The sequence below is a fragment of the Amblyomma americanum genome, chromosome 11 (genome assembly GCF_052857255.1).
Source record: "Amblyomma americanum isolate KBUSLIRL-KWMA chromosome 11, ASM5285725v1, whole genome shotgun sequence".
Taxonomy (NCBI): domain Eukaryota; kingdom Metazoa; phylum Arthropoda; class Arachnida; order Ixodida; family Ixodidae; genus Amblyomma; species Amblyomma americanum.
The window spans coordinates 106,877,502-106,891,815 of NC_135507.1; the positions used below are offsets into that span (position 1 = coordinate 106,877,502).

The 14,314-nt window shown below is 47.7% G+C and overlaps 1 protein-coding gene across 1 annotated transcript in view; it reads left to right on the top strand.

The window, feature by feature from the left end:
* LOC144111361 (WD repeat and HMG-box DNA-binding protein 1-like) overlaps positions 1-14,314 on the top strand; it is a 402,955-nt gene that overhangs the window by 155,520 nt on the left and 233,121 nt on the right. Inside the window, exon 5 of the mRNA XM_077644637.1 lies at positions 1,536-1,638. Within this exon, the coding sequence (XP_077500763.1) occupies positions 1,536-1,638 (103 nt within the window). The remainder of the gene's footprint in view (positions 1-1,535; positions 1,639-14,314) is intronic.

Genomic DNA, 14,314 nt, shown 5'->3' on the forward strand with positions numbered 1-14,314 from the left:
TTGCGCAGCGAGTGAGTGCATGCTACAAATTTTCCTCTCCGTTTCCTTTTCCTCAAGATCTATGTAAAACGCCGTTTTGTGCGAACAAGCTAGCTGCCTTTTATTTACCATCGTCGATCGACGGCTGTAGAGGCCGCCTTCTATTACTGAAAAGCCATGTGTGGTTGCGTACAATATTTTCTTCTTTAAGTACACCTCCGGCCTTTACGGTGCAGAAAAGAGTGCCTGAACTATATTGTTTGTATTTGTTGAATTAATTTGGGTAAATAAAGCAGCTTTGATATTACTCCTTTACAGTGGAATCCGATGCGCAACCGAACTTGTGGCTGAGTGTTTCTTTTGTCGCACTGGTCGCGTTCTTTTTCTCGGCAAAGAGCAAAAGCGCCGCTGGACGTTTCGCTGCGGCAACCGCAACTCAGGGACATCCTGCCGCCGCTCAGAGTCGCAATCGAACCGACATCCGCTTCCGGTTTCTTAACCAATCAGGTGTGGCCACTGCGGCAGATTATGATGCTTTTTGTTGTGACACAAACTCGGAATACGCCCCCAGGTGGCCTGATGCGTCGAAAAAGAAGAGTGGGCCAATCCTTTGTACATGACCTTCTAGGAATGACCCTACAAAGTGCTTCGTGGTGGCATCTGCTGTTTGAATCAATTTTTGTTTCGCAGGGCTTAAAATTGCCGTTGGCATGTTGACTAGTCCCCGGAGCCGGGGTACAAGGCAGCAGCAGGCACAGTCGAGGAGTTAGAAAAGAACAGCAACGCAACGCACACAAAGGCTCTAGGAATTGATCGCTACAACAGGATTGAAAGCGAGTATTATCAGTCGGTTGCAGGCTTAGAAAACTGTACTTTGATAACTATTTTCAGGAAAGAACGGTTACCTCTTCGAGATTATTTAGTCAAACCGGTAGATTATGTCTTAGCGGTAGTAAATTCTGCTAAGTACGAAGCTACAGAAGAAGCCAGGGCTCTGAAATTTGGGTTAAGGTAGCAGTGATCGTATGGTACAGTAATGCCCAAGAAAAAATTGACTTGCATGTTAAAAAATAAGAAAAAATGGGAAGCGTATACACAACAAAAATAAGGTTGCCGAAATTAGGTATTTATTTTTATGTTGTCCCCTTGAAGCCAGTGGTCCAGCTGACTTTTATGAAGGGCACTCGAATCAAGTGTCCAGTGTTGTTTTCTCTTCGTTTCTCAGTTTTAGCTTTACTGTACTATCAGTAAAGGCAACCCGAATGACAGTGACATTTCCGCATCGTAAAGGCACCCAGACTTGCCAGTTCTTGCCGATGCATCCACGTCTTCTCAGCACTTGATGAAGGCACTGGACGTAGTTGCGACATTAGTTGTCGGAGAGAATCGGTTGTGATCGCTCAAAAAGGTGCTCGAGAGGTTACACAACATATGCGGGGATGCTCCATGGCGACATGCCATGGAGCACGCTTCCGACCCAGTCAGATACAGCTGGCCTCGCCACGTTGGAAAGGTGGCGCATGGTAGTGACCATGAGACTTTCTTCTTTTCTGCAGCTTCAGCGACCAAGGGAGGCTGTGCTGGGCTGACAACCTTGGAAGGGTGCACCTGCTGCTGCCTGGAGACATTTGGACGCCCATCTGTCAGCTTGAACCGCCGGTAGGGGGCCCCTTCCCTGCAATAAGCTGTCAAATGTGGCAGGCACTACACCTAGGCATACAGAGAACATTTTCTGAGCGCGCAGTTGGAACTCGATGTCTGAGCACAAAAAAAAGGTAGAAAAAATAGATTGTTAAAGAAGGAGTATGTCGTGCAAGCAAGTCCATCTATGACTACATTTTACCGTACCAATTTTAGCTATTTATTTGAAGAAATGCCGGCCTCCAGGGAGACATTGTGAAGGGCCAAGTATGCGGATATATACGTATGAACTGTTAGGTGGAAGCAGTATGCAACATAAGCAACAAATAGCAAGTAAATGCAAATGATGGTTTAGAAGTATAAACCAGTTGCCATTTGCGTAAGAGCTGTACAAAGTACAAAGTGTTCAACTAGTCATCATAAACCATAAGAGGCAAAACTGCAAATCCATATTTTACTCTAAACGTAACATGCCGATAAATGCCAGTATTACTCAGATATGCCGATGAAAAGAACAAATAAAAAAAAACCTGCGGTGAAATAACAGCCTAGCTGATTACAAATTTAATCTGTAATACAAAATTTTTCTTAAAACAAATTTTGTTTTTCTGTTTTTGATTTTCCTTCCTTTTTCCTCAACTGACTTCCTATGAACTTCTGACAATAGGAAGTACACTTTGAACTAATTTTGTTTCCACTTCCTTTTTCCTGTTGAAAGAAAGCTCACTTTCAACTGTCTCTTATTGCTGTCCTTTCTTCTGACAGAAGGAAGCTCCCTTTCAACTGGTTATTTAATGCAAATGGTAAGATCTGATACCCTTTGCCCTTGAGTAAATTAAAAGCAGGTGTGCATTTTCTATGCATTTTCTTCTGCCATCCAGCTTACTTGTACTATATCTTGAGTAGATGAAGCGCACAAAAGACAGCACACAGACAAAGAATAACATGAGACAGACGCTACTGTCTTTTGTGTGATGTCTTTTGTGCGCTTCATCCTCTCGAGCTATACACCAACTTGCCCCAGAACGTGTTCTATTACTTTTACTGTAGTCTTAGATTGGGTTTTTTAAATTTTCTGAGCCGAAAAAATGAATTTTCAGTAGGCCAATATTGAAAGGAAAAAAAGACAAGGTTTCTTTCTTTGTCCTCGAGTATATGCGAAGAGTATATAAGAGTATATAACTATGGAATATGCCTGTTGTTTATGGGGCCCATTTACAGCCAAGAATATTTCCAAATTAGAAAGGGTGCAAAGAATCTGAGCCAGTTTTATTTGTAACAGATACAAACGAACAGATAGTTTAACAGCTATGACCAATTCTATAGGCTTAGAATCTCTCCAGACAAGGTGCACTTAAGCAAGGTTGAAATTTCTGTACCTAATATATAATGATCTGATTAAAATAAACACTTATGATTAATACTCCTGTTTCGCCAGCAAGTACGCGTTATAACCATAACAAAAGGCTACAAGAATTTTGTGCATATTCTAATACAGTTAAACACTCATTTTTGTGTCAACTCGATTAGAGAGTGGAATGAATTGCCGAAGTGTGTGGTGAATAGGCCGACTGCTGAAATGTTTGTTGATAATTTGAGAGCCTTTTGTAGTGAAACCCTTGTTTTTTCCTTCTTTTTTCGCATCATCTGTTCGCTTTTGCATGAGCTCGTCTATATCTTGTTTATTTTTTACTTGTATTTGTACTCACCCCTGCTTAGAGTCAAGCTACTCCGCAGTACAAATAAATAAAAAAAAATAGAATGCAAGTAAAGCACTGGGACAGTGCACTGCGCATCTCTAGAGGGCCGCCATCTCTGGCTACATGTTTTCTTTGTGGGGCACCAGAGACGTCAAGTATCGTCGTGTGTTGGGGGCCAAGGGTCCTCTGGGGTCCAAAGGCCAACAGCGTCAGCTTTATTCACACGCCGACAAGCGTTCAACTCGTTGAGCACACCCTGCAAGAGTGGCAGGGCCTCCGGCCGGAGGAGAAAAGACCCAAGCCGGTGGGGGAAGACGGGGATTGGCGTTGGGAGGAGGGTACGCTCCAGCCTGGAAAGAAGGATCGCTCGAATGGACGAAAAGAAAAACGACAAAAGCTAGTCAGTGGGGTGACGAGGAAGGCCCGAGGTGACACCGCCGGCAGTGAGTCCTCCGGGGCCCGAAGTACCCAAGGCATAGGGGAGAAGCTGAGCCTCCGCGAACGAACATGGTCAATTCCGCAGTCCCTGCTTTCCTTCTGACGAAGATTCCGACGCCAACGAAGCGGCATGTAAGCTTGGCATCCCAGCCTCTGGATCATATACTCACTAATATGCGATTCCTGAATATATTGGTTTTGTTTCAACTGAGTCTTGCTGTGTCTCTTTGCCCTCTTCGTCCCGTGTGGACCCACGCAGTATCGGGGGTGGTCAGAGCACGTTGCTGTTTCCTTTTTATTGTGCTGCCCTCCGCCTTCATACTTTCTCTGTGTATAGGCATGGTTTTGGTATTTTTTCTCACTCGACGGGCTTGAGTTTGATTAGAGACTTCAGCCTCATGTGAAAGGAAATACGCATCAGTTTCCTTTCTGTGTCCTTGAGACAACAGAGGGGTGCCTGGCTCACGAGCCAGTTAAAAAAGTGGGCGTTCCATAATGCAATACACTACCGATCTTTATTCCTTGTAAAGTAATATATATATATATATATATATATATATATATATATATATATATATATATATATATATATGCATCATAGCACTGCGGTGAACAGCAGAATATGCTCAGCTGTCTCGATCGGAAGCTACGTAGTGCTTGAGACAACGAGCGTCAGCGCACTGTCTTTGCGCTCATCCTATGCTCAAACCCCTTAAGGAGGGCCAGAGAGAAAAAAGAAACACAAGAACTAGGAACAAACCAGCTTGTAAAGAAAAGAGTTAAATTCTGCCGGTCTCACACAATTTCTCCCGTGTTTCTTTACTTTTGCACCGTTTTGTGCATCATGTACCAACTGGCCAAGATGTCGATCAAACTAGGCCTGCTTACGTGTCCATAAAGCTTAGTAGGAAATTAACAGTGATTTACCACGCCGTTGGCTGATCATAAAGCTACGTGTTGAATACTACTGGTGGCATTTGCTTGCATATGTTATGATTCAACAGGTCCGTCGATGTTTTAATAACATATCAAATGCCGGAACACTCTCGCAAAGGTGATTCAACATGGCCACTTATTGCTGGGTTCTGATGTGTAACCATTCCGGTTAGGTCAACAAGGACGGCCGAAAGGTGCGTACATGCGTGTCATTTCTAGCATTTCTGCTTATTGCTTTAAAGCGTAGCATGCGCGCCCGATTAGACAGATTTGTGGACGTATCACTGTGCTTCCAGTTTCAGTCGGCAGAGAGCTGTGTTCACTCTTCTACAAGCTAAGCTCCAAGCGGCAAGGTGTGCGCGTCGATCGGGCCACATGGTGTGCCGTTGTGATTTGTCCTTCGCTCACAATGATTTTACGGAGTCTGTACCCACATCCTTTTAGATTAGAGCAAAGTAAACACCATAGGCTAACTGGATTTGCCTAGTTTCTATATTCGCCTAGTTTGCCATGGAGCTCCGCGATCTGCAAAGACCCTACGTGTCCGCGGCGCTGATCTTGCCGCCTCGCCTTACTACTCCCTTGACAACTGATGCGTTGCCAAAACAGGGCAGGAGAAGCTTTATTTCAGGACTGTCCAGCATAAGAGGTTACCTTCTTGCATACTTGGCGCAAGACATACAAAGGCGACACAGAACACACAGGAACTTGGTAGCCCAAACCAAGCTCCTACATTTAGATAGTGATGACCAAGAACAGGCCTGTGTATTACTAGCAGTGGTTTATTTCACTTTTATTTCCATGTATTTCTCACCGACAAGAAATTGAAAATCGGATAGCTGCGATACGGAGAGATGAGGAACCCCTTTTCGAGATCTCAAATGCGACCGAAGTGTGTTCCCTTCATTTCGTCGAGTCTGTCTACTTGAACAGCGTCCACCACTCTGCTGTTCCATCAGTATTTGCTACACCTGCTTTTGGCCGAGTTGCTTTGTTATGCATTTTGCTAACCCACGCCTGAAGGAAGGCCAGATTTGCATGAAAAAGCGATGTGAGAGGAGTAATGCAGGTCGAGAAGGTTCTTAATGCGACGTGCGTGGGGAAATTCATCCCTGGAAGTACTTCCTGAAAGTCCATCTTCAGGGCAACGTTCCCCTTCCTAAACCCCCATTCCAATGAAGCAGGTTTTCTTGCAAACGTGCCTTTGCCGCAAGAGGGTTTGGTGTCGCATGTACATGCAGTGTCGCTGTTTCTAATCTACAGGCACAACTTGCTGTTAGCAATGATAATGAGCGGCAGCTTTAGTGGCAGATTGCTGCGATAGCGAGGTACAGCTGAAAGCACAACTTGCTGCAAGAACTGCTTGAGCTGAGATGAAAGGTAGAGTATGTCGAAAATGAAACATAATAAAATCAATATTCTTCGTAATGATTAGAAAAGCATGAAGAGTCTATGAGCTTTCAAATGAGAAGTTTGAGGAAAGCGACGAGTATCTCGAGATGAGGAACCCCTTTTCGAGATCTCAAATGCGACCGAAGTGTGTTCCCTTCATTTCGTCGAGTCTGTCTACTTGAACAGCGTCCACCACTCTGCTGTTCCATCAGTATTTGCTACACCTGCTTTTGGCCGAGTTGCTTTGTTACCCATTTTGCTAACCCACGCCTGAAGGAAGGCCAGATTTGCATGAAAAAGCGATGTGAGAGGAGTAATGCAGGTCGAGAAGGTTCTTAATGCGACGTGCGTGGGGAAATTCATCCCTGGAAGTACTTCCTGAAAGTCCATCTTCAGGGCAACGTTCCCCTTCCTAAACCCCCATTCCAATGAAGCAGGTTTTCTTGCAAACGTGCCTTTGCCGCAAGAGGGTTTGGTGTCGCATGTACATGCAGTGTCGCTATTTCTAATCTACAGGCACAACTTGCTGTTAGCAATGATAATGAGCGGCAGCTTTAGTGGCAGATTGCTGCGATAGCGAGGTACAGCTGAAAGCACAACTTGCTGCAAGAACTGCTTGAGCTGAGATGAAAGGTAGAGTATGTCGAAAATGAAACATAATAAAATCAATATTCTTCGTAATGATTAGAAAAGCATGAAGAGTCTATGAGCTTTCAAATGAGAAGTTTGAGGAAACCGACGAGTATCTCGAGTTTTTTACAGGTTTACCAGACTACAGGTGTTGTGAAAAAAATGGAAAAAAAATTAACGCAAAGTCAGAAGCACAAGCTAATACGAGTGTGTAGGTCGGCTACTAAATTTGAGTGTGGAAAATCAGCGGTTCGTGGTCCTCAATAAACTTCAGATCAGTGTGTTTCACCGGCACTTAGGCCATCTATTTTGCATAGCACCTAGTACGGTCTCGCATATGTTTTCCGCTTGGACGGATTTCATGTACTTGCAGCTCACAACATCACCACTTTGGCCGTCATTGCAAGCTATTTACATGCCACTTTAGCATTTAAGGACTATGCTTCAACACATGCTCTGTCCGATGCTGCAGCGTGCCAACATATTTCGTGACTCAGACCAAGATGTACTGTCGCTACAGGCCTGTCCACACACTCAAAGGACTTAATGGAGTTTCTCTCTGTGGTCTGGTTACTTTTTTGTCCGAGATTTTCACAGGCGGCTGCACATCGGACAGATTAGGAGTGGTTTCCTAGACATGGATTTGGCCCAGTTGATTCAATGATGGCTGACAAATGCTTCCACATTGCAACAAAAGGGTGCGACGCTAAACATGTCACCTTTCCTGTGTAGCAGCCAATTCACTTGTGTGTATTGTATAAATTGACTTCTTACAATCGAATAAAATCCTGTTGCAAGTTCAGCGCCTTCGTGTGTCTTGTCTCGTCCTCTGTGTGTGTTTTTAGCGCTGGTTCGTAATGCAGTAATTCACTTCGACTGAAATGAGCAAAACTCAAGAGATTGCTACTTTTCATGTCCACGTGGAAAGGCCAACACAACTTGTCAATGCGTATCACATATTTGACCGTTCTTTGCCCATGTCTTTGGTTCCATCAGCCACACCGATGTGTACTGTTAGTGCAAAATTAAGCTACTTTAAAGAGCCCCAGCTGAGGGAGGTTGAGGAGACAGATGAAAGGTGTACAATATTTGTTACATTTCCAGCATTTGAAATGAACATGTTGGCACTCTTTATGTTGAAAAGGTTTGATAGCACTTCAGCTTTGAAAATTCTTCAAATAGGGCATCATGATATCAAAGTAAAAGCTATTGAGCAGTTTTCTCGTGCCGTCCAACTCCTTTTGGTCAAACATTTTTCTCTTCACAGTAATGAAGTCTTTACTGTGGACGAGAAACTGCTTCAGCTGAGCCTAGGTTTGGTTAATCATCTGAGAACTGTGCTCTCTCGCGAGCATCGGTCCGCTGGCAGTCAGTTCTGAGCACAAACTCTGTGTAGCGAGTTCATTCCCCTTGACATCACGTGGGGACATTTAGAATAGAATAGAACTTTATTTACATCACTATACATGATGTAGGAGGCCTGCAGAAAAAGCTGCCAGTAGCCAGCTTGACAGGGCCACAGGCCCCCTTGCATTGGCAGTACTCAGTGGAGATAAATAGCACCTATGTCATAACAAAAGAAATCGCGGGAACAGTGTGTGACATTCCACTCCCCTTGTCTTTCTGAATCGCCTCGCACAGTGCGTCCGACAAAACACTTTTCGCTGCACTCAACACCACTGCACAACACCATATGCCTCCGCTGTCATAACTGGCGTCTCCAGGGGCAGCACTGATCTTCTTTTACCGATAAACATGAAACTCAGCACCCAAGCCTCTCCTTTCTAGTCCAAACTGGATGAAATAAATTTACCACCGTTATAAAGGAGCTCCCACTTCTAGCACGATCACGGCACAGACAAAAATATAGATAACGAAAGGAAGTAGGGCAGGTTCTGCATTTGCTCCGCATGCTCTCCTGTGAAGGTGTTACTTAATGACAGAAAGGTTTAACTACCAACTCCGATAACTAAACACATAAGCACATAGCAATGTTATGAGCTGTGGCATTACACAATTCTAACCAGTTCAAAACTCCGCTCTGTTTACGCCATTAGTCCGACTTAGCTTTCCGATTTCGCAGCGGATATCGGCCTTCATGAGTCATACTAAGTAAGTCTGTGCCCCTTTGTCTGCTTTGGGACTCGCGAGGGCTCGTGGCAGGAGCCTCTCCTGGCGTTATCTGCGCGGCAACCTCGCGCGCTTCTTCTTCTAGCAATGCATGAAGTAAATCCGGTGGCATTCTGGCCGTCACCTCTGGCGCCTGCCGAACAAATGCAGGAGAGGGCGTTTCTTGCGAACTATCTGCGCGCTCCGCTTCACTTCTGTCCCCATCAAAATCTGCGCTTTCCTTTTCCTCATTTCGTGAATACTGAACCGGTGCCGACTTGAGGCGATTTGCGTGTATCCTTATCAAGTGCCGGTTCACGTCTCGGACTCTGAAGTTTACCGGAGAAAGCTTCTCGACAACCTCGCACGGTCCTCTCCACTTCGTCTGGAACTTACGAGCTAGCCCAATCTGCCTTTGGCAGTTTTCAATGTACACGCTGTCCCCCACATTAAACGGCGCGTCTCTAGCACTGCGATCGTGCACCTCCTTCCTGCGCTTCGCCGCTTTCTTTAAGGCCTCCTTTGCGATGTCCCTCGCCACTTGCAAGCGCGATTCTAGCTCCACCTTATAGTCGTCCAGTGAAGCGTATGGGACACGACGGGGGCCCTTTGGCACTTCACTAGGCTGGTCCGGGTCTCGGCCGTAGAGAAGAAAGAATGGCGATTCGCCCGTGCTCTCGTGTGCTGCGGAATTATAGGCAAACATTGCATACGGGAGCCACAAGTCCCAGTCCCGCTGGTCGCGCGAAACAAAATGCGACAGGAACCCGGCCACGGTTTGGTTCAGTCGCTCCACCGCGCCGTTGCAAGCCGGATGGTACGGTGTTGTCTGCTTCTTAGCGATCTTAAGCAGCTCGCAAACTCTCCTCATTAGCTGCGACACGAAGTTCGTTCCCCGATCTGTCAAGAGTTGCCTCGGGGGTCCATGTCGGAGCACGATCTGTTCGACAAATGCTCTTGCAACCGTGTCTGCCTTCTGATCTGGGAGTGCTACCGCTTCCGCGTATTTTGAAAGGTGATCGACAAATACTAAAATAAACTTGTTTCCGGAAGTGGTCGTGGGCAATGGGCCCATTATGTCCATACCTGTCCGCTCGAAGGGAGCCGAAACCTCAGAGAACGGCTGAATTGGAGCTGGTCTTCGTCCCTTGGGTGTTTTTCTTTCGAGACAGGAATGACACTTCGCACAGTAGTCTCTAACATCCTGTCGCATGCCACTCCAAAAGTACCAACGCTCCACACGCCTGCGTGTCTTCGCTACGCCAAAATGACCGGCGCATGGCGCATCGTGAAACGCGCGAAGAACCCTTTCTGTCCACGACCGAGGTATGACGACTCTCTCCCAAGCGGTTTTCTCTAATCTCCCTTTCCTGGTTGGCCTCGCGCACCGACACAGGGTGCCGTCTTTGTCAATGAAATAACCTGGCTGTTCGGGGTGAGACGGTGCGCCCTCTAAACTTTCGATTATTCGCTTCAGGTCAGGATCTTTGCACTGCTCTGTGCGTAATTCGGCGGGGTCGACTACGGGGACAAACTCATCTATAGCTGCCACGGCAGCTGTGCGGCTGAGTGCATCAGCATTCAGATGTGTCTTTCCTGACTTGTGCTCAACTTCAAAGCAGTATTCCTGCAGGTGTAGATTCCATCTAGCGAGTCGCGAGCTAGGGTCCCTGACACTCATCACCCATTTCAGAGGATGGCAGTCTGTGACTAGCTTGAATTTGCGGCCGTAAAGGTAGCATCTGAAGTGCTTTACTGCCCAGACAACGGCGAGGCACTCCCTTTCCGTAGCTCCGTACTTTTGCTCTGTGGGGCTCAGCTGTCGGCTAGCAAAAGCAACGGGATGTTCTTTGCCCTCGATAACCTGAGATAGCACGGCACCAACTGCGAACTTTGACGCATCTGTGGCCATAACGAAGGGCAAACTAAAATCCGGGTGGCGCAACAGCGGTGCACTCATTAGCTTCCTTTTCAGGGCCCCAAAAGCATTCTCTGCGTTTTCGTCCCAGCGAAAGGTGACATTTTTGGCTGTTAAGGCGGTGAGCGGCTTAGCGAGCTTGGCGAACTCCTCTATGTGCCTTCGGTAGTAACCGATCAGGCCGAGAAACTGCCGGATCTGGCGGACGCTAGTCGGGGATGGAAAATCCGAGACACACCTTAGTTTCTCAGGGTCCGGTCGCACGCCGTCAGCTGAAACAACGTGCCCGAGGTATTTCACCTCGTTTTTGAGGAATTGGCACTTAGAGGGCTTCAGCTTGAGACCCGCTGCTCTTAGTCGCACCAAAACCTGCTCAATATCGCGCAAATGGTTATCAAAACTGTCACTGTATATGATAATGTCATCCATATACACGAAGCACAGCCTCCCCAGAAGACCTGCCAGGATAACATCAGCGGTTCTCTGCCAGACAGCAGGGCTGTTGGCCAGACCCATCGGCATTCTTTTCCATTCATTGTGCCCTGAGGGCGTGTTGAATGCCGTTTTCTCGGCATCTGCCGGATCCATTGCTATCTGCCAGAATCCCGCTGCCATGTCCACTACCGTGAAGTACCTGGCAGAGCCCAGCTGAGAAAGCGTCTCCTGTATATTGGGGATGGGGTATGGATCGATGCGAGTTACGGCATTTAGTTTGCGGTAGTCCACTACCAATCGATACGAGCCATCTGGCTTTTCCACCAATAGTGCTGGTGCTCCCCAGGGTGACTTTGAGTGTTCGACAATGCCGCGATCAATCAGGTCCTGCACCTGCCGCTCCATCTCCTCACGTTGGGAGTAAGGAATCCTGTACGCACACTGGTAAACGGGCGATGAAGTGCCGGTTTCTATCCTGTGCTTTATAACGCCACAGCAGCCCAAATCCAGGTTGGACGCGGCGAATACCTCCGAGTAGTCGTTCAGCAAACCAGCCAGAGCCTCCCTCTCCCTGGATTTTACGTGAGAAAGATCGAACGACACCTTTGGAGCAGCCGAAGGACTAGCATGCTCTACAGTTGCGAGTACCGTATCGGTGGGCTCACGTTGCTCTATCGCAGAGGTGAAGAAAGCCAATGTTTTGTTCTTGGGAAGGCTCAGTGGCTGCTGGCTACAGTTAACCACCCGTAGGGGCACTCTGTGGGCGTCATTAACTGTCACGAGGCACGCGGCTGCCTTCAGGCCATTGCTGAGAGAGTCGACCGGCTCAAGCACTCCCACGGCGCCGCTCTCTACATCTGAAGGCACAAACGCGTACAAAATGTGCTCCGACCAAGGAAGGACGACCGCCTCCTCGACCAGCCGGACGGCAACCCGCGAATATACCTTCTCCAATGATCCCACTGTTTGACGGGTGTCAATATCGGTAATGCGAATCTCAGCCCCTCTCCTGTTCAAAAACGGAACTTTTGAGCCGCCCGCATTAACCTCTTCCTCAGAGAATGAGACTACTACCTTCCCTTTTCTCAAAAAATCCTGCCCTAATATACCTGACACTCCGTTTGGCAGAGACACCGTGTCCGGGCATACGTAGCAGGGGTGCTCCAATGCAATTCCGCCGAGAGAGAAGTGTAACCGGTAGAGTCCACTTATGCCAAGAGGATCCCCCGTTATGCCTACAAATTTGGTTGCCATACCACCAGACGCTTCCAACACCTCGCGGTCCCCCTTCCTTCGAAGCGTGTTAAAACTGCTCTCCTTAAGCAATGTCACCTTTGACCCCGTATCTATCAACAATTCCATACAACAACCATTTAACTTGCAACGCACAACAGGGCATGCCTCGTCGGCCACACAAACTACCACCACCTCATCATCTACTGCTCCCTCCCCACGCTCCTCAGGCTGGGGAGGACTAACTAGTTTTTTGTCTCGGTATCTGGAGCCCCGCTGTAGGCTTGCTTAGGGCGTGTCTCGCCTGCTTCTCTTTGTGGCTCCCCACGGCGCACGTTTTGGCAGAACCTGGCGATGTGTCCGCGACCCTGGCAAGCGAAGCATACGATTTCTTCAAAATCTCGCATACCGCGCCTGTAGCTTTGTGGCGGTCTCCGGTTTCCAGCGAATGGGCGCTGTTGAGCGCGCGCTTCAACCTGGCATTCTACCTGCTGAGATAGCAGCTGTTCTAAGCGATCTAACCGCTCTGTCAAGAGAGCAACCTCAGGGTTGAGCACCGCTCTCTCTATGACGCGTACTCTCGCTGCGGCTGTCGTTAACGCCTCATTTTGTTCCTCATCCAATGCGGCCTCCACGGCTTGGTCGAAATTGCTCGGCTTGCGCGAGAGCACGAACCGGCGCACGGGGTCTTGCAGACCAGCCACGAACAAAGCGGTCATTTCCTCTTTAAGTAGATCCTCCGCGTATTTCTTCCTTAGCTGGTCTCCTTCCTCCTCCCTGCTTAACGTATCGCGTGCTAGGCGCTGAAGCCGCGACGCAAATGTTCGCACGTCCTCCCCTACCATCTGTCCGGCGTCACGGAACCTCTGTACCCGCACGTGACGTGGTTCAGTGTCGAAATGCTCAAACGCGAGCTTCTTAAATTCCGCAAATGATTTTGTGGATTTTACTTTTTCGTCTCGCCATGCAAAATTATGAGCAGCTCCTGCCATCTTACACCTCGCCATTCCCAGCATTTGAGCATCGGACCATCCCCCCATTTTCCCAATCTCTTCTAGCATGGAAAAGAAATCGCAGATTGGAACCCCTGTCTTATCTCCCGTAAACGTCGGAATGATGCTTCCTAATGCCAGCATGCTTGCTCCGAGCGACGGCTGTGGAGTGGGAGCTCCCTCAGATACAGTCATTTTTTTTTTTTTTTCAAGCCCTCCAGTGCCTCAAGCCTCTCAAATGGGGGTAAAAGTCCCACAATCAGTCCCGTGATTCCCTTTTGATTACAATTTTGAAGTCATGAATGTCACAGCATTCAGAGGACATTTGCTTTTGAGACCCCACTTCTGGCACCAGTGTGATGACCCCCATAATGCGCAGGTCCACACGGGACGGAGAGGCAAAGAGACACCGTATGGCTCAGTTTAAACAAAGAGGTATATTCAATAATTACACATGATTAAGATTATACATCAGAGGCTGGGGCGTCCGAGCTTACGTGCCGACGACTTCATGGGGGCGATGGAGTGGCTCCGGAGTTGGGCTCGAGCGGTTGCTGGCAGAAGCTGCACGCCGTCGGGCTTCGGCGCTGAAGGCCTTCTTGGCGAACGATGTCGTCCTGAGCGTGTATGCAGTAGAATTTCAGTAGTCGTCCGTTTCTTCGAGGATGGTTCACAAACCCTTCCTCTAGTGTCGTTCGGCTTGGAAGATGAACAGGAGGCGAGCTTGTAGATGATGACAGCAGAGCATAATTTTACAACATACATATACAGAGAGTTAAACTGGAAAAAGCAGAACTGAATTTACAAAAGAACAAACTTTGCACTACTTTACTCATCGACCGGGCAGGTTAGTGCCTAAGTAGCATCACATTACATGCTAAGCATGGAGCCCCAGCTCAGACTGGACTGCA